We start from the raw sequence: 27,511 nt of genomic DNA, 5'->3' as shown, positions 1-27,511 counted from the left end.
CCTGCTCACAATCTCCCTCCAATTCACTGCTCACAATCTCCCTGCAATTCAATGCTCACAATCTGCCTCCAATTCACTGCTCACAATCTGCCTCCAATTCACTGCTCACAATCTCCCTCCAATTCATTGCTCACAATCTCCCTCCAATTCACTGCTCACAATCTCCCTCCAATTCCCTGCTCACAATCTCCCTCCAATTCACTGCTCATAATCTCCCTCCAATTCACTGCTCACAATCTCCCTCCAATTCCCTACTCACAATCTCCCTCCAATTCATTGTTCACAATCTTCCTCCAATTCCCTGCTCACAATCTCCCATTCCATGGCCCTGTTCCTCCCCACCTCTGGAAACTACTGCGGTTTGTAAATCTCCCTCCCCATCTTCCACCCCTCTGATTCCAGTTTCTGCTGTATTCCCTCCCCCTTCACCCCATCATTGGAGTCCCTGCGGTCAGCTGCCTAGGTCCCCCAGTCAGAAAATTCCTCTGTAAATCTCTCCACCTCTGACCTCCTTATCCTCCCTCAAGACCTTTTTTTATGTCACATTTATTTGATTAGAGAATGAGCACAACTTGCAATGGACTGATGGTGCTGATGGGAGTCACAGGTTAGAGCGGAGGTTCCGGCCACAAGTGTCCAACTTTCATAAATTGCAAATTTTGCCATGGGAGTGGGCAGTAGCCCATATAACATCTCCATTCAAGAAAGGAGAGAAGTGTAAATGAGGTAACTGTAGACCAGTTAGACTAACCTCACACGTTGGGGTCATTTTAACATCGGGCGATGTTGTGAAACACGTGCTATTAAATCAGCCGTCAATTATATGCCACGCCAGAATTTTCCTTTCCATTGAAATTAATGGAAGTGTAAATCGGGTGAAGTTTATAATGGGTGCATAATTTAATGTCACCTATTTTACACCATCGGCCAAAATTAAAATCACCCCATTGTCTTTGCTTTTCCAACGAGATCTAGTGACTCATCCATCTTGAGTTCTGCTAACCTTTTTTTACAGTACAAATTATTTTTCTCTGGTTTGCTCTTTCAGTTGTTCCATGTCCTCCTCCAGAGCACCTCTGTTCTCATTTCCAACATAATTTTTTAAAACCGGAACAGAGTATTTCTTTATTTACATGTTGCATTGGTTCATCTGCTTCTTGTCTCCTTTGCTTACCTTGATGGGAAAGAGGATTCTGCCTTAGTTATACTTTCCCTCAGCTCCGACTGGCCAACAGCCTCAGTGCACTGAGATGATCTTAGAGCAATGTCTGGTCTGATAAGGGCGGTTAGCAATAAACATAATTTATTGATTTCTGCTCAAGTCTTCCTGTATTGAATGTAATGCACCACATTTCCCTTCCATGGTGTCAGCCGTGGCGCAGTGGGTAGGTTGTGGATTCAAGTCCCACTCCAGGGACTTGAGCACAAAATCTAGGCTGACACTCCCAGTGCAGTGCTGAAACATAGAAGATAGGAGCAGGAGTAGGCCATTCGGCCCCTCGAGCCTGTTCCACCATTTAATGAGATCAACCAAATTCAGTACCCTGTCCCTGCTTTCTCCCCATATCCCTTGATCCCTTTAGCCTTAAGAAATATATCTAACTCCTTCTTGTATATATTTAATAATTTGGCCTCAACTGCCTTCTGTGGTCGAGAATTCCACAGGTTCACCACTCTCTGGGTGAAGAAATTCCTCCTCACCTCAGTCCTAAATGGCTTACCCCTTATCCTTAGACTGTGATCCCTGGTTCTGGATTCCCCCGCCATCGGGAACATCCTTCCTGCATCTAGTCCTGTTAGAATTTTATAAGTTTCAATGGGATCCCCTCTCATTCTTCTAAACTCTAGTGAATATAGAAACATAGAAGTTAGGAGCAGGAGCAGGCCATTCGGCCCCTCGAGCCTGCTCCGCCATTCAATGAGATCATGGCTGATCATCCAAATTCAGTACCCTGTCCCTGCTTTCTCCCCATATCCCTTGATCCCTTTAGCCTTAAGAAATATATCTAACTCATTCTTGAATATATTTAATCAGTTGGCCTCCACTGCCTACTGTGGTAGAGAATTCCACAGGTTCACCACTCTTTGGGTGAAGAAATTCCTCCTCATCTCTGTCCTAAATGGCTTACCCCTTATCCTTAGACTGTGACCTCTGGTTCTGGACTCCCCAACCATCGGGAACATCCTTCCTGCATCTAGTCTGTCCATTCCGGTCAGAATTTTATAAGTTTCAATGAGATCCCCTCTCATTCTTCTAAACTCCAATGAGTATAAGCCTAATCGACCCAATCTCTCTTCATACGTCATTCCTGCCATCCCAAGTATCAGTCTGGTGAATCTTCGCTGCACTCCGTCCATGGCAAGAACATCCTTCCTCAGATAAGGCGACCAAAACTGTACACAATACCCAAGGTATGGTCTCACTAAGGCCCTGTACAACTGCAGCAAGACATCCTTGCTCCTGTACTCGAATCCTCTCGCTATGAAGGCCAACATACCATTTGCCTTCTTAACCGCCTGCTGCATCTGCATGCTTATCTACAGCGACTGGTGCACAAGGACACCAAGGTCTCGTTGCACTTCCCCTTTTCCCAATCTATTGCCATTCAGATAATAAGCTGTCTTCCTGTTTTTGCCACCAAAGTGGATAACCTCGCATTTATCCACGTTATACTGCATCTGCCATGCATCTGCCCAATCACCCAAAATGTCCAAATCATACTGGAGTTTCTCTGCATCCTCCTCACAGCACACACGCATGAGGGAGCGCTGCACTGTTGGAGGTGTGGTCTTTTGGATGAAACGTTGAACTGAGGCCCCGTCTGCTCTCTCTCAGGTAGATGTAAAAGAGCCCATGGCACTATTTCGAAGAAGAGCAGGGGATTATCCCCGGGGTCCTGGCCACTATTTATCCCTCAATTAACATAACAAAAACAGATTATCTGGTCATTATCGCATTGCTGTTTGTGGGAGCTTGCTGTGTGCAAATTGGCTGCCGTGTTTCCTACATTACAACAGAGACTGCACTTCAAAAAGGCGCGATATAAATGCAAGTCTTTCTTTCTTTCCATGATCTGGAAACCAGATAAAGATGACGATGTTACAGTAAATGACATCCGACATTTCCTGAACCGTAAATCCTGCCCATTTCAACTGAAGGAGGATAAAGATTATCTGCTCATGGGACAAGATGGGACAACCAGCGATGCAAGTGGGAAGTAAGCCAGCTTCATAAAATGTCAAAACTGCAGATTGCAGCAAATAGAAAACCGCCAGTGTACCATATATCTGTGTAATTGAACATCTCAATGGGTGGATGGGCTGGAATTTTATCCAGTAGCAGTGGGTAGTGATCTAATTAGCTGCTCTGTCCTGCTTGGGGCCTGAGCTTCTTGAATGATGCTGCACCTGTGCCCACCCTGGCCAAGGGTGAATGTTCCACTGTACCCCCGTCTTGAACTTTGTAGATAAGGGGCAGGATAAGGCTTCGAGAGGACAGCAGGTGAGTTTCTGGTCTCAGAATATCCACTCGCTGACCTGTTCCTTTTCATCCATTTCTTTGCTCTGGTCAACTGATTGACCAATGAGGTTGACACTTGACTAGTGAAGCCCGTCAGTTGCATTAATGAAAAAAGGCTCCCCACCCAGGACTGCAGCGGTTCAAGGAGAAGGCCCAGCACCACCTTCTCAGGGCAACGAGTGACGGACAATAAATGCTGGCCTTGCCAGGGACGCCCACATCCCGAGAATGAATAAGAAACATTCTGATGTGTGAAACCATACTTACTGAGACAGGACCACATATTACTCATAGACACCATCAGAGGATAGTAATATAGCCAGGTAGGACTTCATTTCAGTGTCTCGTCTTAGTTGTAAGTTCTTGTTAAACCGATGATTTGGCTCATTCTTCAATGGGGCTGAAGATTCCCCAGTAAAGATTTTCCTGTAAGTTCTACCAGCAGAGTAATTCCTGATTTGTAGAGAGGGGTCGGTACTTTTCCATAGAGATATTTCTGTGCCCATCCTTCAGCAGGATTGTCTGCTCCTCAGGACAGCTGTCCGTTGATTGCGGTTGAATATCTGATTCTTGTTTTTATCTGCAGGGTGCAGTATTTATTTGATGCCAGGTCATGGATCGAAGCCATCCCATCGGAAGATACCTGCGGGCTTCGGAAGTACAGAACTTCCTGCAAAAACATGAAAGATTTCATGAATGATCTTTTAAATCTAGGATGCCAAATATAGCGTCAATCAAACAGATTATTGCTGCTCTCATGTTGACTCTTTCCCTGCTCAACCTAAACATAACAACTGTTTTAATAAAAACGTGTTTAGAATGAGATAACAAAAATAAAATATACTTTCAGTGAACTTCCCTGCGAGAATTTGTTTTAGTTTGTCTGCGCTTCTATGCAGTAGAAAGTAATTACCCATAGGCCTGCAAAGTTTTCCTTTCCAAGTATGTATCCGATTCCCTTTTGAAAGTTCCTATTGAATCTGCTTCCACCGCACTTTCAGGCAGCGCATTCCAGGTCATTACAACTCGCTGCGTAAAAAATAATCATTTCCCACAGGATATTTTGTTACTTATTTTAAATCTGTGTCCTTTGGTTATCGACCGGCCTGCCATTAGAAGCATTTCAGTAAATCTCCTGTCCACCCTCTCCAAGGCCTTGACATCTTTCCTAAAGTGCGGTGCCCAGAATTGGATGCAGTACTCCAGCTGAGACCTAAACAATGATTTATAAAGGTTTAGCATAACTTCCTGGATGTTGTACTCTATGCCTCTATTTATTATATTTATACAAGTGGAAACGTGTTCTCTACGTCTAACCTATGAAACCGTTTCAGAATTTTAAGTACCTCTATCAGATCACACCTCAGCTTTCTCTTTTCTGGAGAAAAGAGACGTAACCTGTTCAGCCTTTCCTGATATGTATATTCTGTCAGTTCTGGTATCATCCTTGTGAATCATTTTTGCACCTTCTCCAGTGCCTCTATACCCTTTTTATATTTTGACCAAAACTGTGTACACGGTAACAGAGTAGAGGAGGTGAAATGATTGTGTCCCATATTTTAGCAGATGTGTGGATTGTACCTCTGGATAGGGGTGTGTAGAAAATTATGTGTCTGATACAACAATACCTTCGATATTTGTTGGAGTCCTTAAGCTTTTCACAATAACCGGCTCACTGACTCCTGTAATATACCACAAGAAGGAATTTGACATGATTGATCTTCCCGGTTGAATTGACTCCCACAGGGTTAAATAAAAATTGAGAAATGTTCTCATTATTCAAATAATCATGAATGTCGCACAAAACACTTTCTATTCATCTTCAATGATGTAATAAAGTTTGCTTCATATTCTCCCTCATTCACATGGAAGAGGATTCACCTTTTTCACATTATTCAGGGACATTTTGCACAGCTGTGAACGAATTAGAAGAATTTCCGGTGCAACGGAGGCGGCGATGGCGGCCCCGCCTGCCCACAATGCAGCATGGGGTAGAAATAGCCCCATCGATGGACAGCTCAGTCTGTGCGGCACTGTGGGAGATGGAGTCATCTGACCCCGGACTGTCGGCGGAGGGGGAGGGACCATGTTGGCTGCGCGTTGGCGCGGTAAGTTCTCTTCCGGATATTGGCAGGGGCTGACGGCGGCCACGTTTGCTGTCATATCTGTGCAGTGAGGTCACTGCTGCTAACAGGCACTGAGCCCACGGGTCCATTTTTTAAAATCCACCTGTTTGTGTCTAAGTGTCACATCACCCAAAACGGACCCATCACCCCCAAACTGACCCATCACCCCAAACTGACCCATCACCCACAAACTGATCCATCACCTCCAAAGTGACCCATCACCCCAAACTGACCATCACACGAAACTGACCCATCACAACTAACTAACACATCACCCCCAATCTGGCCCATCATCCCCAAACCGACCCCTCACACCAAACTGAGCCATCACAACAAACTGACCTATCACGCCAAACTGAACCTTCACCCCCAACTGACCCATTACTCCAAACTGACTCATCAACCCCAAACTGACCCATTATCCCCAAACTGAGACATCACCCCAAACTGACACTTCACCCCCAAACTGACCCCTCACCCCATGCTGGCACCTCACCCCAAAACTGACCCATCACCCCCAAACTAACTCATTACCCAACCCTTTCATAATCTTTAAGACCTCTATCAGGTCACCATCCCACCCCAGTCTTCCCTTTTCCAGAGAAAAGAGCCCCAGCCTATTCAATCAATCTCGCTTGTTGGAGATAGTCATTGCCTGGCACTTCTGTGGCACGAATGTTACCTGCCACTTATCAGCCCAATCCTGAACGTCATCCAGATTTTGTTGCATGTGGGCATGGACTGCTTCATCAGCTTAGGAGTTTTGAAAGGCACTGAACACTGTGCAGTCATCAGCGAACATCCCCATTTCTGACCTTATGTTGGAGGGAAGGTCATTGATGAAGCAGCTGAAGATTGTTGGGCCTTCGACACTGCCCAGAGGAACTCCTGCAGTGATGTCCTGGGGCTGTGATGATTGACCTTCAATAACCACAACCATCTTCCTTTGTGCTAGGTATGACTCCAGCCAGTGGAGAGTTTTCCTCCCAATTCCCATTGACTTCAGTTTTACTAGGGCTCCTAATGCCACACTCGGTCAAATGCTCACTTGATGTCAAGGGCAGTCACTCTCACCTCACTTCTGGATACAGCTCCTTTGTCCATGTTTTGACCAAGGCTGTAATGAGGCCGGGAGCAGCGTGGTCTTGTCGGAACCCAAACTGCCCATCGGTGAGCAGGTTATTGCTGAGTAAGTGCCGTTTGATAGCAGTGTCGATGACACCTTCCATCACCTTGCTGATGATTGAGAGTAGGCTGATGGGGTGGTAATTGGCCAGATTGGATTTGTCCTGCTTTTTGTGGACAGGACATACCTGGGTAGTTTTCCACATTGTCGAGGAGATGCCAGTGTTGTAGCTATACTGGAACAGCTTGGCTAGAGGCACGGCTAGTTCTGGAGCACAAGTCTTCAGCACGATAGCCAGGATGTTGTCAGGGCCCATAGCCTTTGCTGTATCCTGTGCGCTCAGCCGTTTCTTGATATCACATGGAGTGAATCGAATTGGCTGAAGACTGGTTTCTGTGATGGTGGGGACCACGGGAGGAGTCCGATGTTGATCTAGAAAGGTGTTGACCTTCCTTTTCAACAGGAATCCTTTAGACGCTTGGAGCTAGAGGCCTTCTGCCTGCTGTAGGTTTCTCTGGCCTTCAGCAGTAGCTGGCCTTCTGCTTCTGATGACAGATGCGAGCAGCTGCCAAGAGGCTCATCCGCACTGGGTGATCATGGGATATTCTAAAGACATGAAGCTACAAATCCGGTCAGATTCAGGACAAGTGCTGCTCACTTCAAGTGCATTAGAATCTGACTAGCACACTGGGATAGGGCATCTCTATCTTTTACACACTAACTACTGTACACAATCTATTGTGCACTTTGTATCACACCGTGGAAGATTACCGTATTATACATTAACTATGCAGAGAACAACATTGAACAAGTTGAGGTTATATTTCCCGTCTTTCTACTACCCATATTGGATTAAAGTGATATAAATGGATCCATTTATTTCACTAAATACACCGTACGAGTCTATGATATTGTGTCAGATCTGATTAAATAAATTCCTTGTATTGGAATACAATGTGTCAGTGCTGTAGAAGTGGAGATTTAGTAATATTTTTAATCTAAAAAAGCAGTAATATTGTAGGCTATTGTTCTCTCTGAATTCCACTAGAGAATCTTACTAAAATAATCTATTCCCAGTTCAGTGTTGCAGTGAAGCAGTTGCCTAATCTGTTTGTTCAATGACTGTAACTAATGCCAATTATTCTGTACACTTGAGATTTCTCTCTGATATAAAGGAAGGTTTGATCTGAAGATGTTTGATCTGCGAATCCAGCATTCTGACTGCCAACGTCACCTCTCAGAGTAAATGGAGCGGCCAATCATTGTTCAAATATCAGCAATTTACTATCCCATTCTGGCAGTGGTTGGCATCCCTGGTAAATCACTACGAACAGTTATTTTTCACCTTTCTCAGTGTTGACTGTATTACTGTTCTTGCTGCCTGACTAACAATGCTGTTTGTTTGTTTTGATGTGTTTGATGTACGGTCATTAATTTCTGATAACAGTTAAATGAGCAATTTGATCCCATATTGCAGCATGTTCTCAACATAATCATCAGACAGGTAACAGGATTTTTCTGAATTCCTAAAATCTATAATTGTACCAATTTTAACCTCAGTCATAATATTAATGCAGAATATTGCCTCCCGTGTCACAGCACTCGGCAGGAGCAGCCCATCTAAACTGCCCTGTTGCTTTCCAGCACTCGGATCGCCACGATTTACTGGACCTTCCGTTTAAATGGTTTGTGGACAACAGAGAGCAGGCACACGGCCTTGGCGAGTGTGGCTCGGCCTGTCTGGAGAAGACAATCGGTACCCTGCCGGCCCTGTAGGATTCTGGGCTCGGGGAACAGGATCTCCTGGCTAGCGATCTCCACCGGCAGCCAGCAGCTCCCGCTTAGATTACAGGATGCTGGAGATGGTATAGACTAGCTCTGAAATCTTAGCTTACAATCTTCTGCCTGTCCCCCCTGGCCCAGAGGCCTGGATCAGCAGGACTCCGGGGCAGATCGCGATGCCATTATTTTGCCTGCAGGTCACTCCCTCTCCTCGCCACCCTCTCTTGTGGCACAGAGCATGAGGTACTCCAGGGCAATGAGACCGAGACTGGAAAGTCCACCCCGCCTCATTACAATCGATTTACCCACTGCCTGCTCAGGTCAGGCTCCCTGGCACCTCCCTAAGAAGCACTAAAGTTGTAGGAAAATGGCGGGTCTTGTCCCTGAGCAGAACTATCATTCTGGGTGGGGCAGAGCTATGGATTTGGACATTCATGGATGAAATTGTTCTTCCCAAGTAGCGCGAACTGGACTCAGTGCGGTAGAAATTCCTCTTAGGTGATAGTCTAAAGCGGGTCTTAACCAATCGGCCACCGGATTGAAGCCACTGGAACTGAATATCGGATGGGGTGCGGCCCATTGCTGAGTTGCGCTTGTCAGGGTTGACGAGAAAGAAGTTATTTAACTGGTCCTACTTTGTGTCGATAAACACGCCTTTTGGTCCGGACGGCTTCTGTGTCTGGGTCCATGAGATACCCTGTAAACACCTGTTACTGGGCATGACTGATCTATTATAGATATCTGTCTCCAGGTTACAAGCAGCTAGTGAACTTTCCACGGGCTGACGTGCCGTTGCAATAGTTATCGGCCATTATATGTAATCTACTTGGCGATTAAAATATTTTATGTTCTACTGTAATATGTATGTTTCCAGTAATTACTTTGAATTGGTATTTTACGGACACACATCCAGTATGTCCAGTCACCCAGGTGCCAAACTGTTATAATGTGGTTAATTTCAACTGTTTGAAACTAGTTGCGAGTCCAGTGTGAAATTCTTACTTTTTACATTGTGCCTGACCAACACCATTAGTCACAGGGCATGTGCCGGGGCAACACCTTTCTAATGATTTCCTTCTGTCTCCTCACCCGCTGTGTGAAGTGTCACATTGTGAGTCCGATTATCACACAACTGGACGGTGCAATGTATCCCTCTGGTTATTGGTAATAAATGCGGCAGGTCTGTGTGTGCGGTGCACATTCTCATTAAAGTAATTGAGAGTAAAGTTGCAGGGGATGTGTGGATGTTGCTCTACAATGTCTGTATTTACTACAATATTGTGTGAAGCGACCTTTGTAACAGAAGAGATAGAGATTGAATACAGTCTGGGAAATCACTCTGATCCATAACAGCACGTTGTGTGTCTTGGAGGGAATATATTAATGCGTCTGGGTAAAGAATTGTTTTATTCTGGAATGATTCATTTAATTAATATAAAGTCAGAACAAAGTGAGTGAAAGTGTGACCAATCCGCAATACTTGTTACTCATTTTCAAACAATGATAATCCTTTTGTTGTGAGAATCGCTCATTTTCACCTTTTTCCTCTTTCTTGCAGCTAATTTCATGACAATTGTGATTCTCTCCCGAGGAAAGTGCGGCCTCTCAAGATGCATAACTCGGTACCTGGTTGCCATGACAGCGGCGGATCTACTGTTCATCATTTTTAATGTGATAATGTATGAGATTAATAATATTTATTTCACAAACTCATTCCTGAACTACACTGCTGTCTGCAGTCTCAGCATCACCCTGGGTATTTTTGCCAGTGATTGCTCCGTCTGGTTAACAGTCTCCTTCACCTTGGATCGATTTGTGGCCATTTGTTACCAGAAGCTGAGAGTCAAATATTGCACCGAAAAAACAGCGACCATCGTTATAGCAACTGTGTGTGGGATAACTTTTGTAGAAAATATTCCAATATACTTTATAATTGAACGCCAGGAAATAATTCACCACAAATCGTGGTTCTGTGTTGTAAAACCAAGCGTCTATATCTCACCCGTGTGGACGGCATTCTTCTGGTTTAACATTGTTTTAACTCCACTCGCTCCATTTGTTTTGATCTTGTTGCTCAATGCTCTGACCATCAGGCACATTCTATCGGCCAGTAGAGTCAGGAGGGGACTCAGGGGCAGTAACAATACTGAGAATCACAAAGATCCAGTGATGGAGAGCCGGAGAAAATCCATAATTTTACTGCTCGCCATCTCAGGCAGTTTTATCCTGTTATGGTTGGTAAATGTTATATATTATATCTGTGTACAAATTATAGACATTCGGTTTATGCCTGCAACTTCCGATAATATTCTCACCATTATGCAAGAAACTGGGTTTATGCTTCAGAGTTTGAGTTCCTGCACAAACACATTTATTTATGCAGCAGCACAGCATAAATTCAGAGGGCAGCTGATGAATGTGATTAAGTATCCATTTGACCTAATTAGTAAGTTAGTGAAGTTATTGAAATAAATTATCTCAATTCTACCTTACTCAGCCTTAGGTTATCCAGTAACTATCATCTTATATTGTCTAATTATATTTATAGTTGTATGACATTTTAACTTATCTGTCTGTCTGTCTGTCTATCTATCGGTATCTCCTACAATATTCTGTGAAGTGACTTCATAATTCTGGATTGGGGGTTAACACTGGGTAAGGAAGAAAGAAATAAAGACTTACATTTATATAACTCAATTTACGAGCACAGGACTTCCCAAAGCGCTTTACAGTCAGTGAGATAGATTGAATAAAGTCCAGGAAATCACTCTGATCAATAACAGCACGTTTTGTGTCTTGGAGGGAATATATTAATGTGTCTGGATAAAGAATTATTTTGACCTGGTACTATTCACATAATTAACATAGAGGCAGAGGTGCTTGCCACCACATATCTACTCCATTGCCCAGACCACCTACTTCCAACTCCGTATCACTGGCCGACTCCGGCCCTGCCTCAGTATCTATTGCTGAAACCCTCCTCCATGCTTTTGTTACCTCTAGACTTGCCTATTTCAATGCTTTCCTGGCCGGCCTCCCATCTTCCACCCGACATAAACATGAGCTGATCCAAAACTCTGCTGCCCATATTCTAACTCGTACCAAGTCCCATTGATTCTTCACCCATGTGCTCGCTGACCTTCATCGGCTCCTGCTCTGGCAACACTTCGATTTTAAAATTCTCAACCTTGTTTTCAATCACTCCATGGCCTTGCCCCTCCCTATCTATGTAACTTCCTCCAATCCTACCACTCTCCGAGATATCTGTGTTCCTCCAATTTGTGGCCTCATGGGAATCCCCGATTTTAATCACTCTGCCATTGGTGGCCGTGATCAAATAAATGATGAAAGAATTGACGCTGGTGATTGTATTGATTTCCTTGTGGGTTCAATGATGAGACATTTCTAAAAGAGAATAACTTTTAATCTAAGGTTTGTTCGAGACTTTATACAGCCTTTACAGGACACACCATGCTGTTATGCATCTGGAATGAAAACGAAACTAAAACCCTCAGCCTGCTTGTCTGTGTCACATGACCTCTGCTGCTCAGGCACAAGCAATCAAACACAGACAAATATGCTGTAAGGCATAAGTAATCAAACACAGACAAATATCATCACTATTTGCTGATATCATTACAGTGATGAGTTAGTAACTGGGGGCATGAATTTAAGATCGTCAGCAAATGGACGAAAGAAATGCTTATATATAAGTGTATAGTGCCAAGACTTGAGGATGCTCCCAAAAATAATTAGAATGGCATTTTAATTGGAAGTTGATACATATTTACGAAATGATAATGTAATATTTGAGGGTAAAAGACAGAGGAATGGAAATAAATCAATACTTGGCGCAGACAGTCAGTTTAGGGTTAGCATTGGAAAACCTGCTTTGGTAGCACACTGATTTGGGAATGCATAGTTTTAAGAGGGCAGTGGTTTAGGTAATGATAGTTGGGGATTGATGGAGAAGAAACGAGGATTACAGTCAGTGGGCCGAGGAAGGGCAATGGTTGTAGTAGTTATAGAAGGGATGTGCTAGAGTGGGGGTGGGGCTGGGAACGTGACAGTGCAAAATGGCCACCTACTCCATTAAAACCTTTTGAAGTTTTCAACAATAAAAGCAGAAAGTGCTGGAAATATCCAGCCGGTCAGGCAGCATCTGCGGAGAGAGGAACAGAGTTAATGTTACAGCTCAATGGACTTTCGTCAGAACTGAAAAAGGTAGTGATGGAACAGGTTTTAAGCAGGTGCAGAGGCAGGGAAAGGGGAGGGGAGGAAAGAACAAAAGGGAAGGTCTGTGATAGGATGGAAGTGATTAAAGGACAAAAGGGATGGTGGTGTGAGGCAAAGGGAGATGGTAATAGGACAAGTATAGGAACAAAAGCTAGATCTAGATGAGTTGTAAATGGGATCAGCAGAATCTTCAACAGTTGCCATCCCAAAATAGGGGGCAGAGGTTATGATTCTTGATCTCAATGTTGAATCCAGAAGGTTGTAAAGTGCCTGATCGAAAGATAAGGTGTTGTTCCTCGAGCTTACATTGAGCTTCATTGGAACAGTGTAGGAGGTCGAAGACGGAGAGGTCTGAGTGGGCATGGAGCGGAGAATTAAAGTGACAGGCAACCAGAAGCTCGGGGTCACCCTTACGGACTGAACTGAGGTGTTCCACAAAGCGGTCACCCAATCTGCGTTTCATCTCCCCAATGTAGAGGAGACCACATCGTGAGCAGCGAATAGAGTACACTAACTTGCAAGAAGTAGAAGTAAATCGCTGTTACATTTGGAAGGACTGTTTACGGCCCTGGATGGTGGGAAGGGATGAACTAAAAGGGTAGGTGTTGCATCTCCTGCGATTGCCTGGGTAGGTGCCGTGGGAAGGGGAGGAGTTGTTGGGGTGATTGAGGAATGGCCCAGGTTGTTGCAGAGGGAGTGGTCCCTTTGGAATGCTGAAAAGGGAAGGGAGGGGAACATGTATTTGGTGGTGGGATCACACTGGAGGTGGCGAAAATGGCAGAGAATAATCCATTGAATGTGTGGGCTGGTGGGGTGAAAGGTGAGGACAAGGGGCACCCTATCTTTGTTCTGGGAGGGAGGGGAAGGGGTGATGGCAGAAGTGCGAGAAATGGAACAGACATAGAAACATAGAAGATAGGAGCAGGAGTAGGCCATTCGGCCCCTCGAGCCTGCTCTGCCATTCTATGCGATCATGGCTGATCATCCAAATTCAGTACCCTGTCCCTGCCTTCTCCCCATATCGCTCGACCCCTTTAGCCTTAAGAAATATATCTAACTCCTTCTTGAATATATTTAATGAATTGGCCTCTACTGCCTTCTGTGGTAGAGAATTCCACAGGTTCACCACACTCTGGGTGAAGAAATTCCTCCTCATCTCAGTCCTAAATGGCTTACCCCTTATCCTTAGACTGTGACCCCTGGTTCTGGACTCCCCGGCCATCGGGAACATCCTTCCTGCATCCAGTCCATCTAGTACTGTTAGTATTTGATAAGTTTCAATGAGATCCCCTCTCATTCTTCTAAACTCCAGCGAGTAAAAGCCCAATCGACCCAATCTCTCCTCATACGTCATTCGTGCTGTAAGATTTGCAAAATTTCTGCATTTCCCTGAAGGCTGTTATTAATAAACGGGACCCTGCATGGACATTTTAAATCAAAAATGGGTACCCAAGATGGCGTCCGTGCCTCGTGGCAGAAAGCCTGTGGGATTTTAAAATGGACTCTGCAAGGCAGACAGCTTGTGGATTGAAACCCAAGCTGCAGTTTTCTGTGAAGAGAGACTTTGTATTTTGAAACCAGAGAGGACTCTGAATTATGTATTAGACCGAATTGGAGACAAATCTAAATTCTGTTTAGGCCTATAGTTAAGGCCATCAAGCAGTCTACATATATAATCAGAAACAGATTAACAGAGCCATCGAGGCTGGCCAGGCCAATCAAAGAACTTTCATGACAATACAAGTCAATTATCGGGCCGGTAGGTGCGATTACCGGCCATCTAAAACCAGTCAGTATGGATTGCTACCATTATTTAAAATAGCCCACCAAGATTAAGACAAAGAACTAACCTGATTTGGCGTGCAGATAAGGGTTTTCGAAAAGAGTATAATTGAAGGCCCCCGGGTAGCAATCGGGGTGCTGCTGCTCTTCTCTTCTCTGCTCTTCGGCCCCTCGCCCTCATGGCTGCTGCTCTTTCCCCATCCCGTGCTTACCCCCTGGCCTTTGCCCATGCCTTTTGCCACTCCATCTGAAAAATAGCTGTTGTATGAACCCATTCAAGCATAGAACCACGCAGTCAGGCTTGTAACTACGATGTTCTCTTTATTCTCTAAAATGGCTGACTGCTGCTTTCCCGGGTAATTCCCATAATGCAATGCGCATTACATTACCGTATTAACTGGTGTTAAACTCGCACATTACATTACCGTATTGACTGGTGTCAAACTTGCAATCAATACACGACATCCCCCTTTTCCTTGGAAACAAACTTGCAGTTTACAAACAGTTGCTTACAATAACACTGCATAACTTATTTGATTTATAAACTTTTTACAAACCTGTTTCTTACCACACAACTAAATAATTCCCAGGTTTAAACATTTAACATAACCCATGCAGTTCTCGCACAGTTTATGTTGTGTCATAATCAGACAGTCTTTGGGGTTTTCTTTTAACCCTTTGAGGTCTGGCTGTATTGGGTATGCCTGACATGTTGGTGTCAGTGGGTATTGCCTGTGTCACAGTAGTATGTGTGTCAGGGTCTACTATACAGTCCTCCATCCCTTGTGATTCCTCCTGCTCATGGAGTGTCTCCATTGGTCCATTGGTTCTGTATTTCTTCACAAACGTAGTGTTTCTCGAATAGCGTGCTCCTTCTGGAAACTCTACTACTACTTGACTCCCTGTTCTACTCAAAACTTTGTGCGGTGTGGCATTAAAAGGAGTGGTGAACTTGTCCACTTTGCCCTGCCGTACCAGCACTGTGTCGCCAACTTCCACCTATGAATATTGTGTTCTCCGCTGTTCATCTGCGTACAGTTTGGACTTGCCTTTTTGTTCCGTGTCCCGGTCACGTACTTCCATGTCTGCGCGCGACTCTGTGATGTCTGGCAGCTTTCCTCTCATTTTCCATTCAAAGAGCAGCTCTGCTGGACTCTTTCCTGTCGTGGCATGGTCAATGCTTCTGTACACAGTCACATATTTTCCAAGTTCACATTTTCAATCTAGTCCTTCTGACTGAGCAATTCTGATTCTCTTCATCAGCGATGCATTCTGGCGCTCGACTTCTCCGTTAGCCTGAGCCCATTTTGCTGTCGCTTTCAGCTGTTTGATCCCGTTGTTTTCACAATATTCTTTAAATAATTCAGATCTGAATTGGGGACCATTATCAGATTTGCAGGTGATTGGCAAACCATGACGGCTGAAGATTGACTCTAAACTATCAATAACCTTCTCTGTTGTTGTGGAGGTCATGATGTCGTGTTCATAGTAGCGAGTATAATAATCAACTACCACAAGAATGGAGTGGTTGGATGGCAAGGGTCCCAGTAAGTCTATAGCTACATCCTGCCAGGGGCGCTCCGGTAATGGTGTTGGTCTCAACGGTTCAGGTGGGTCGGGTCTGGCTACTATCTGACAGCCGTGGCACGCCTTACAGTGTTTTTCAGCTGTCTTGTCCATGCCAGGCCACCAAACCTTGGTTCTGAGATGTTGCTTTGTTCCAACTATTCCCAAGTGTCCTTCATGCGCTAACACCAGGGCTCGTGCGTGTAACACTGTGGGTAGCACGATGCGTGTTCCCCGAAGAACTAGATACCCCACTATGCACTGCTCATTTGCAATTGCTGCATAAGAACATAAAGAACATAAGAACATAAGAAATAGGAGCAGGAGTAGGCCAATCGGCCCCTCGAGCCTGCTCCGCCATTCAATAAGATCATGGCTGATCTGATCCTAACCGCCAATCTACTATCACAGAACCATCTCCTGAATCTAACAGAATTAGACACACGAAATAGGAGCAGGATCAGGCTACATGGCCCCTGGGCCCGCTCCGCTACCCACAGGGCCATGTCTGATCCGAACCTAGACTCATGTCCAAATTCCTGCCCGCTCCCCGTAACCCTTAATTCCCTTTACTTCTAGGACACTGTCTATTTCTGTTTTAAATTTATGTAATGATGTAGCTTCTACAGCTTTTTGGGGCAGCATATTCCATGGACCTACCACCCTCTGAGTGAAGTAGTTCCTCCTCGTCTCAGTTTTGAAAGAGCAGCCCCTTATTCTAAGAATATGCCTCCTAGTTCTAGTTTCACCCATCATCGGGAACTTCCTCCCCACATCCACCAGATCCAAGCCCTTCACAATCTTATATGTTTCAATAAGATCGCCTCTCATTCTTCTGAACTCCAATGAGAAGAGTCCCAATCTACTCAACCTCTCCTCATATGTCCATCCCCTCATCCCCGGGATTAACCGAGTGAACCTTCTTTGTACTGACTCGAGAGCAAGTATGTCTTTTCTTAAGTATGGACACCAAAACTGTATGCAGTATTCCAGGTGCGGTCTCACCAATACCTTGTACAACTGAAGCAATACCTCCCTATTTTTATATTCTATCCCCCTAGCAATGAAAGCCAACATTCCATTGGCCTTGTTAATCACTTGCTGCACCTGCATACTAACCTTTTGAGTTTCGTGCACCAGGACTCCCAGATCCATTTGTACTTCAGTACATTCCAGTTTCTTGCCATTAAGATAATAACTTGCTCTACGATTTTTCCTGCCAAAGTGCATAACCTCACATTTTCCAGTATTATATTCCATCTGCCAAATCTCTGCCCACTTAATTAGCCTGTCTATGTCCCCTTGCAGGTTTTTTATGTCATCCTCACTCACTACTTTCCCTCCCATCTTAGTATCATCTGCAAACTTTGATATATTACACTCGGTCCCCTCCTCCAAATCGTTAATATAGATTGTAAACAGTTGGGGACCCAGCACTGACCCCTGCAGAACACCACTAGTTACTGATTGCCAGTCTGAGAATGAACCATTTATCCCAACTCTCTGCCTTCTGTTAGATAGCCAATCCTCTATCCATGCCAGAATAATACACCCAATCCCTTGATTTTTTATCTTAAGCAATAATCTTTTGTGTGGCACCTTGTCAAATGCCTTTTGGAAGTCTAAATACACTACGTCCACTGGTTCCCCTTTATCCACCCTATATGTTACTTCCTCAAAGAACTCCAGCAAATTTGTCAAACATGACTTCCCCTTCATAAAACCGTGCTGACTTTGTCCTATTAAATTATGATTATCCAAATATCCTGTTACTGCCTCCTTAATAATGGATTCCAAAATTTTACCTACCACAGATGTTAGGCTAACCGGTCTATAGTTTCCAGCCTTCTGTCTACTGCCCCTTTTAAATAAGGGTGTTACATTAGCAGTTTTCCAGCCTGCCGGGACCTTTGCTGAGTCCAGGGAGTTTTGGAAAATTATTACCAATGCATCCACATTCCCTACCGTCACTTCCCTCAAGACCCTAGGATGTAAGCCGTCAGGTCCAGGTGATTTATCCGCCTTGAGTCCCATTATTTTACCGAGTACCACTTCCTTAGCGATTTTGATTGTGTTTAGCTCCTCCGCCCCTATAGCCCCCTGTTTGTCCAGTGTTGTGATATTCTTAGTGTCCTCTACTCTAAAGACTGATACAAAATATTCATTCAGTGTTTTTGCCATGTCCATATTTTCCACCATTAATTTAAGCTTTACAGTTCTCAAAATGTCCGTTTGTGATTGCCTGCTATACCTCAATCAGCTTTGGGTCGGTCGCAGAGGCTTCCTCTGTTAGATCCGTGATTCTTAAAGTAGGATGTTTTCCAATAACTACACGGAGGCTGTAACTTAACAATCAACAGGTGTTTACTGGAGTAGGGTAGTCTCAAGACTGGGAGTAGAGAGGCATGCTCAAGGCTTATATACAGGTGTGGTCACTGCCGGTACTACAGTATACAGTAGCTGTAAAAGTAGTTCTCTCTTAAAGGTACATACACTACAATTCCTCCCCTTTTAGATTAGCAGTACCCATAATATGCAAATAACAATAAACACTTTAACATGCACATTAAACAGAAATAGTCCATTTATAGATTCCGTCTTTGGGGCGCCTTCGTGATCCTTTCTGGATAGCGCCTTTCCTGAGGTTCTTGTTCTTGGTGCGGAGGCGATTCTGGACCCCTTTCATCGGTTTCCACTGCTACTGCTTCTGAGGTAGATGCTACCGGTATGTCGGGTTCATCCCCAGGTACGTGAGACATGGGGTTGACTCGTTCCTGTGACGCTAAGTTCTGGTCGATGTGGTGTCTCACAATGTTCTCCCCGACATCCACTGTGTACATTAATGGCCCCTGCCATGTGCATGTCATTCCGGGTTGCCATTTTTCTGTTCGGTAGTCACGGGCCAAGACTGGTTGTCCTACATTGAAGCTCCTTGTCGGCTTCTCATTGATGTGCTGGAATTGTTTATCCTCAACATTTCTTCGCACATTTGGTCTGAGCAAGTCCAGACGAGATCTCATCCTTCGGTTAAAGAACATCATGGCCGGGGTCTGGTTGGTAACTGCATGTGTCGCATTTCTGTAGGCTAACAGGAAATTGTCCACCTTATGCTGTAGTGGAATTTCATCATCACACATGGCCTTTATTGCCATTTTAAAGGTTTGTACGAACCTTTCAGTCAATCCATTTGTGGCTGGATGATACGGGGCGGATGTGTCATGCCTTAGCCCATTCCTTCTCATAAATTTCCGAAACTCTTCGGATACAAACTGTGGTCCATTATCAGAGCAATTCTGCTCTGGCAAGCTGTTCCTGGCAAATATGGTCCGTAGGACTGCAATCGTTTTCTCTGTAGTGGTTGAGGACATTTTTATCACCTCAGGCCATTTCGAGTGCGCATCCACTGCTATTAAGAACATTGAGTCCATGAATGGACCAGCAAAATCAATATGCACCCGTTGCCATGGAGAGGAGGGCCACTCCAATGGGTGTAGAGGGGCATGTGGTGGTGCATTTTGGACTTTCTGGCATCCTGAGCAGCTCTTAGTTAGGTCCTCGATTTGTTGATCAATCCCCGGCCACCACACACAAGCCTTAGCAAGGCTTTTCATTTTCACCCCTCCCAGATGACCTTCGTGAAGCTCATTGAGCACTCTCTCCCTTAACTTGGGTGGAATTAACACTCGGGATCCACACATCACTGTCCCCTGGCATACTGACAGCTGTTCTCTTCTGGATGAGGATGCTGGCAACAGTGAGTCGCCATGTGTTGGCCATCCCCTCACCATCAAATCATATACCCGAGACAGTGTCGGATCATTGCTGGTCTCCTTCTCTATATCCGCGTTAGTTACTGGCAATCGTTCAATTATTGACGAATAAAATATATCGATAGGGTCCCCTGCTGGTGCTTCCTCCGCAGTAGGCAGTGGCAGGCATGATAGCCCATCAGCATTTCCATGCTGTTTCGTGCCATTATGCTCTATTTCATATTGGTTCACCCCTAGAAAAAGGGACCATCTTTGTAGCCATTGTGCAGTCATCACCGGAATGCCCTTCTTTGAATTAAAGATCGAGACAAGTGGTTGGTGGTCAGTCATCAAGGTGAACTTCTGCCCGTACAGATAGTGGTTGAACTTTTTTACTCCCCATACTAGGCTGAGGGCCTCCCTGTCAATCTGGGCATAGTTGCGCTCGGCTGAGGTTAGTGACCGAGACGCAAAGGCTGCTGGCCTCTCCAACCCGTCTGGGAATTTGTGCGACAGCGCCGCTCCAATACCATAGGGTGATGCATTACATGCCAACCGAATTGGTAGTGCTGGGTTGAAATGGGACATCGCCTCTTTTGATGTGATCAATTCTTTGCACTTCTGGAAAGCTCATTTACATTCGTCATTCCACTTCCATAGCACCCCCGTTTGCAGTAGGGTGTTCAGTGGGTGTAATACTGTAGACAAATTTTGTAAGAACTTATGGTAGTAGTTCACTAGCCCAAGGAATGACCTCAGTTGTGACACATTTTCCGGTGCTGGAGCCTTGACTACTGCCTCAATCTTTTCAGGGGACTGATATAACCCCTCTTCATCAATAACGTGGCCACAATATGAGATCTGCTTCTGGAAAAACTCACACTTGTGGTGATTAGCTCGTAGCCCATATTCCTTTAATCTAGTGAGCACCTTCTCCAGGTTGGCGAGGTGATCGCTGTCATTTTTGCCCGTGACCAGGATGTCGTCCAAATAACACTGGGTCCCTGGAATCCCTTGCAGGACTTGATCCATTGCCCTTTGCCAAATAGCCGGAGCTGATGCTACCCTGAACACCAGCCGGTTGTATTGGTAGAGACCTTTATGAGTGTTGATCGTGAGGTATTGTTTCGAGGCTTCTTCTATCTCCATTTGCAAGTACGCCTGGGCCAGATCAATTTTGGTGAAGCGTTTACCTCCAGATAGCGAGGCAAAAATATCCTCAATCCGTGGAAGCGGATATTGTACCATGTGAAGGACTGGGTTCACTGTCACCTTAAAATCCCCACAGATGCGGACCTTCTTTGGTTCCCCAGGCATATTACTCAACGACCTCTTCATTACAGGAATGATGGCTGTAGCCCACTCGCTCCAGTCTACTTTGGACAGTACTCCTGAATGTTCCAACCCTTCCAGCTCGGCTTCGACGGCTGGTCGGATCGCATAAGGCACCGGTCTGGCCTTAAAAAGCTTTGGGCTTGCATTTTCCTCTATTTTAATCGTTGCTGTTATGACTTTTAGTGTTCCGAGTCCCTCCTGGAACACTTCTTGTGCGTCAGTTAGCATTTTTGACAGTCGTACAGGTGTGACGTCATCATCCTTTTTGGCCTCAACCTTAAGTGCCCGTATGGAATGCCAATGTAATTGTATCTTCCGAATCCATTCACGTCCTAGTAGTGGTGGTCCTCCATCTGGCAATACATATAGGTCCATTTTAGGTATTTCCTGGCCTTTGTATATCACTTTCACCCTTATTTTTCCTTTGGGGTAGACTTTTTGCCCCGTGTACGTCTTCAAGACAATCTCTGTAGCTTTCAAGGGTATATGTGAACATAGGCGCTTGTAGTCCCTTTGGTTTATGACTGTTAGGGCTGATCCAGTGTCCAATTCCATTTTCACTTGGACTCCGTCTATCTTGAGTGTGACCCAGATAGTCTGGTGATCCTCCATTTTGGTTACCTTATGTAGTTTCAGACAACCCAGCTCCTTGCTTCCGGAGTCTGTATCACTTTCCTGTTCGTCTGAACTACTGTCCATCACCTTATGTACCTTTTTGTACTTCTCCTGTGGAGATTTCTTGCTGTTGGTTTTCTTCCCTGACCTGCAGACTCTTGTTATGTGTCCTGTTTTTCCACACTGTCTGCACACTTTGTCCTTGAACCAACAATCCTTCTGATCATGTGTTGTTCTGCCGCAGCGATAACACTTCCCTGCTCCATATGACATTTCATTTGTGCCATATTCTTGCGGTCTCCATTGTATCTCTGCAGCGCCCCATGCAGCTGCTTCGTGTGATACTGCCATGCTGAAAGCCTTGTCCAGCGTGAGATCCTTTTCTGATAGAAGCCGTTTCTGGGTTCCTTCACTTTGAAGCCCACACGCAAACCTGTCTATTAACGTATCTGATAGTCCCACTCCAAACTGTCAGTTTTTCGATAGCTTGCGCAGTTCCGTTAAGTACTCAGCATTACTTTAGTCTTTATGCTGGTTCTTTTTGGGGAACTTAAATCTTTCTGCTATCAGCAGCGGGGTGGGGTTTAAGTGGTCCTGCAGGATTTCTACTATGCTTTCGAAATTCTTATCCACGGGCTGCTCTGGGGTTATTAGGTTTCGCAGTAAGCCATAAGTTTTTGCACCCATGGAATTTAACAAAACCAGTGCTTTCGTAGCATCTGGCACTTCATTCGCCCTGCAGTACACCTCAATGCGTTCCACATATGTCGCCCAATCTTCGACTTCATTGTCGTACGCAGTGATACTGCCACTCTTCGACATCCCTGGGTGTGATTAACAGTCTAAAATGGCATCTCCCACACTCTCCCTTCTTCTCCGCTGGCAAAAAATGGCGTCTCCCGCGCTTTCCATTCTTCCCGTGCTCGCCCTTCTTCTCTGCTGCGGCTTCTAAAATTGGAGTCTCCCGCACTCTCCCTTCTTCTCCATGGCTCAATGGCATCTCCCGCGCTCTCCCTTCTTCTCCCCATGGATGCGGTTCAGCCCTTGGGCCCTGGCTGTGCTCTGCGCATTCTCCTGTGCGCCTTTCCCGTTGCCATCGCTCGGTCCTGAACCCGGCTGCTGCTTTACCCTCTCTCTCTCTCTGTTTGTTTTTCCTCGACGCCACTCGGTTTTCAACCCCAGATCGCGCCCTGTGCGCTTCACCCTCTCTCTTACCCCGTCGACGCTGCTCGGCTTTTTCTATGCCGTCGGTCGGTACCAACCACCTCTGTCCGGGAAGGGTATGCACTGTACCTGTTGCCAGTCTGTTGCTGGATCATCGTGGCTGGGGAACCAAGCTCGTCTCTCAACAGCCTCCCCTGCGATGTTTATTCTCTGCCAGATGACTGGGCGGTTGCTCGTGTTCGATGCCCGTGCTTCTGGCCTCGACTTTCTTCCACCGTCCTCCCGGAGCGAATCCTTGAAGGGAAATGCAGAGTTGCAGGCATATTCGATTCGACCTCGTCGCCGCTGTTAGATCCGTGATTCTTAAAGTAGGATGTTTTCCAATAACTACACGGAGGCTGTAACTTAACAATCAACAGGTGTTTACTGGAGTAGGGTACTCTCAAGACTGTGAGTACAGAGGCATGCGCAAGGCTTATATACAGGTGTGGTCACTGCCAGTACTACAGTATACAGGAGCTGTAAAAGTAGTTCTCTCTTAAAGGTACATACACTACATCCTCCACCTCTTTAGTAGTGAGTGCTTTTGGTGTCACACTCACAGCTATGAATCTCACATATTCATCTAAGCCATGAGAATGTCTCTCCTGTTTTGCTGTCTCCCCCAGCAATCGTGACAGTGGGTCTGCAATGTTTTGCTTGCCTGGAATGTGTGTCACCTTGAAATCGTACAGCTGTAATCTAAGTACCCATCTCTCTATATGGGCACAGGATTTAGAGTGTGGGCCGTATATCACTTGTAATGGCTTATGGTCAGTTACCAAGTTAAATTTTCAGCCATACACATATGGATGCAACCTCTCACAAGCTCATACAAGAGCTAAGGCCTCTCTCTCTGTTTGAGAGTATTTCCTCTCACAGTCTGTTAAACTACGACTTACATAGCATATTGTCACCTCTTGTCCCTGTTGGTCCTGAACTAGTACTGTGCCTAAGCCTACAGGACTGGCATCTGCTATCACCTTGGTTGGTGCGTCCTTATCAAAATATGCTAAAGTGCCGGCTCTGGCCAACTCCTCCTTGAGTGCACTGAATGACTGTCTCTGTTGTGGTCCAAATTTAAATGGTGTGTCTTTTCTCGTCAGGCGTCGCAGTGGCTCTGATAGCGTTGCAAACTGTGGGATGAATCTGCTACTTTACCCAACAAGTTCCAAGAAACTCCTCACCTCTGTAGCATTCTCTGGTTCCCGAGCTTCTGCCACCACTCGCACTCTCTCTGCTGTTGGTCCGATGCCCTTTTCAGACAACAGGATTCCCATGAAAATCAATCGGTCCATGTTGAATTGGCACTTCTCTGAGTTTAGTGTCAATCCACTTTCCATTAGTCTGGTCATGACAGCGTGCAGGCGTCTGTCGTGCATTTCCTGGTCGTGTGCATGCACGATAATGTCATCTGAGATGTTTTCAACATCCTCTATTCCAGCTAAGACATTAGCTATCTCATGCTGATATTGCTCACTAGCTGAAGATACACCAAATATCAGCCTCTTGTACCTGTATACTCCGTTATGTACTGCAAACGTTGTGATTTCTCGTGACTCAGGGGTCAGTTCTAACTGTTGATAACCCCATTTCAGGTCTAGCTTACTAAACACCATCGAGCCGTTCATACCTTGGAGTATCTCATCAACGGTGGGGATTGGATATCGTTCCCTCACTATTGCCTGGTTTGCTCGTCTCACGTCTAGGCATAACCTTACATCCTTATCCGCTTTTGGTACAATAACGACAGGATTTACCCATGGGGTGGGACCAATTACAGGTTCAATAATGTCCATGTCCCTCAATTGTTTTATTTTGGCCTCTACTGTCCCCCTTAATTTGAATGATATATGCCTGAGTGGCTGGGCCACAGGCTTCACTTGTGGGTCGATATACAAACTGATCTGTTTTGTGTTCAGCCTTCCTCCTCCCTGGAACACCTTTGGATACCGCTGTTCTAGTAACTGTCTTACATCTACCACAGTTGAGACATCTGCGCCTATTTTTAAAACTCTCAGTTTCATGGCTGTCTCCCATCCTAGCAACGGCTCTCCATGGCCTTTCACCACAATGAACTCCACCTGCTCAGTTCTCTTACCTATTATAATCCCACATGTGAATATACCTTTAACTGACAGTGGTCGGCTAGAAGCATAAGAGAATAACTTTCTCTCTGTCTTCGGGACATGTGACTGACACTTAATGTGTTCTGACTTCAATCCTTCCCATGTATTCTCATCTATCACATTATTAGTTGCACCCGAATCAATTAACATTCTCAGGTTTACTCCCCCACACAAAAGGTAAGTCTCTCTGTCCCGTTATTTCCAGTAACAGCCAATGCAAAGTCATTTTGTTCCTCTACATTGTTCACACTGTGTTTCTTTGTACCCTTTGTGCGGCATACTTTGGAGAAATGATTCTTTCCCTTGCACTTATGACACGTTTGTCCGCGTGCTGGGCATTTCGGATCTCTGGCCATGTGGTCTGTGTGTCCACATCTGTAACATTTCCTTTCGTTCCTATCGCCATGTCCCTTTGGTTTCTCTGTTGAGCTTTTCACATAATACCCTCTTTTCTGTGTAACACGACAAACAGTATCTGTCTCCGCCTTCTCTGTACATGATATGGCTGACATCTGCTCCTCGATGTTTTCACATTGTGAGTCCAATTGTAACGTGCGGGCGAGTGTTAGACCATGCCCTTCCTCTAGCAATTTCCTCCGCACATAGGCTGACGTGCACCTACTCAGGATAGCATCTCTTATTTGATTATCCGCAGCCCCCCCAAAAGCACAGTCTTTAGCAGCCTGCCGCAAGCGAGTTGCAAATTGTTGCACAGTCTCACCTGTCTTCTGGGACAACTTATGAAAAGTCTGTCTAGCAAATGCTGCGTTGACCTGGGGCATCGGGTAGTGATTCAAAGCACTAACTGCTGCTGTGTAGTCTGATGGCTCTCCTGTGTCCGGTAGAGTCGAAAAGATATCCTGGACATCTGGTCCTGCTAGGTGTAGAAGTAGAGCTCTTCTCCTCTGCTTTGTGGCAGTTGTAGAAGCACCGTCGATAATGAGTCCTTTGCCGTCGGCATAAAGCTCAAAAGACGTTAACCACCTCGTCCATCTTGGACCCAATGTGGCTGGCTCGGCGAAACATGCAAAATTTTGAATGCCGGTCTTCTCCATCCTAGCTAACTAAAACTTGGGCAACTACCTATTTAAAATGATTCCTTTCGTTATCCTCGTCGCCAATGTTGTATGAATGCATTCAAGCATAGAACCAGGCAGACAGGATGTTCTCTTTATTCTCTAAAATGGCTTACTGCTGCTTTCCCGGGTAATTCCCATAATGCAAAGCACATTACATTATCATATTCACTGGTGTTAAACTCGCACATTACAGTACCATATTGACTGGTGTCAAACTCGCAATCGATACACGACAATAGCCCCGGCACTGCATCGGGCGGACACGGAAAATTCAGGCCAGGCGGCGTGGGACGCGATGAGGGGAGGAGGAAGACCACCAGAGGGAAGGCCACCTGAGGAAGACCAGCTGATGAAGACCAACTGAGGGGAGGCTTCAAATTATGGGGCCTTCAGCCTCAGCCGACCTTCGAATATCTGCACACCAACTCAAACTGTCGGCTGGCGACGAAGAATCATCCCTGCAAGGTAAAGTACCCAAACAGAGACTTTGGCCTAGAAATTCAGTATAGCCACATTTGGGGTGCTACAGCCAGGCGTTCACTAAATTTAGCGCCCGGCGTAACTTAGCGCCACCTTCACCGATATTCAGTTGCATCGCCCCAAGAGGTTGCTGCAGCACTAAAGCAGGTGATGCATGACTATCATAAGGTGCTAAGCTGGCGTGCCGAGGTGCTAACACCGAGGTCGGGTGCAGTGCAGCGCAGGTGCGGTGAGTTTCTGAATGAAGGCAGACACGCTGGCGCCGGTCAGCTCTTAAAGGGGGAGGGGCGACTTGTTTGGCTGCCATGCCCTGCACACTGCAGACCTGAAGCAAGGCCTGACCATTGCTGGTTCATCAGTTCTACGCCCTGGACCATGGGGAAGCCCGCTGTTCTTCCAAATCTTGCTGCTTGTCCAGGGTCATGGGGAAGGAGATGTACTGACGTCTCCTTCTGAAAAGGGCATTGTTCACCTGGCGGATGCAGCAATGTACCACAAACTGGGAGATGTTGGCAATGTCCCCAGTTGCAGATTGGAAGGAGCTGGTGGCATAGAAGTTGAGAGCCACCATCACCTTCATTGCCACCGACAGAGACGTCCTGCTCCTCAGCTGTGGCTGCAGATCTCTGTGAAGCAGGTGGCAGATCTCAATGACCACCTCCCTTCTGAATCGCAGCCTCTGAACACACTGCTCCTCAGACATGTTCAGATATGAGAACTGCTGGCGGTATACCCTGGGTGGGTAAGGCCTCCTGTGCCAATGCCTGTTGGCCCTTCTCCATC

At 45.6% G+C, this 27,511-nt stretch overlaps 1 protein-coding gene across 2 annotated transcripts in view; it reads left to right on the top strand.

Annotated features, from left to right (window-relative positions):
* LOC147095683 (complement C4-like) overlaps positions 1 to 27,511 on the top strand; it is a 623,807-nt gene that overhangs the window by 251,876 nt on the left and 344,420 nt on the right. Inside the window, exons 40-41 of one of the 2 annotated variants that reach the window (XM_085974723.1) lie at positions 3,086 to 3,218; positions 4,107 to 4,374. The exons of the other annotated variant lie outside the window; for it this stretch is intronic. Of the exons in view, the coding sequence (XP_085830849.1) occupies positions 3,086 to 3,218; positions 4,107 to 4,248 (275 nt within the window). The 3' untranslated portion in view covers positions 4,249 to 4,374. Of the gene's footprint in view, positions 1 to 3,085; positions 3,219 to 4,106; positions 4,375 to 27,511 lie in introns of those variants that run through there. 2 annotated transcript variants of the gene reach the window in all.

Source organism: Somniosus microcephalus, unplaced genomic scaffold, assembly GCF_052327205.1.
Source record: "Somniosus microcephalus isolate GS21.2 unplaced genomic scaffold, FLI_Smic_1.0 unresolved_chr1, whole genome shotgun sequence".
NCBI lineage: Eukaryota > Metazoa > Chordata > Chondrichthyes > Squaliformes > Somniosidae > Somniosus > Somniosus microcephalus.
This window is presented reverse-complemented; position numbering and strand designations above follow the sequence as displayed.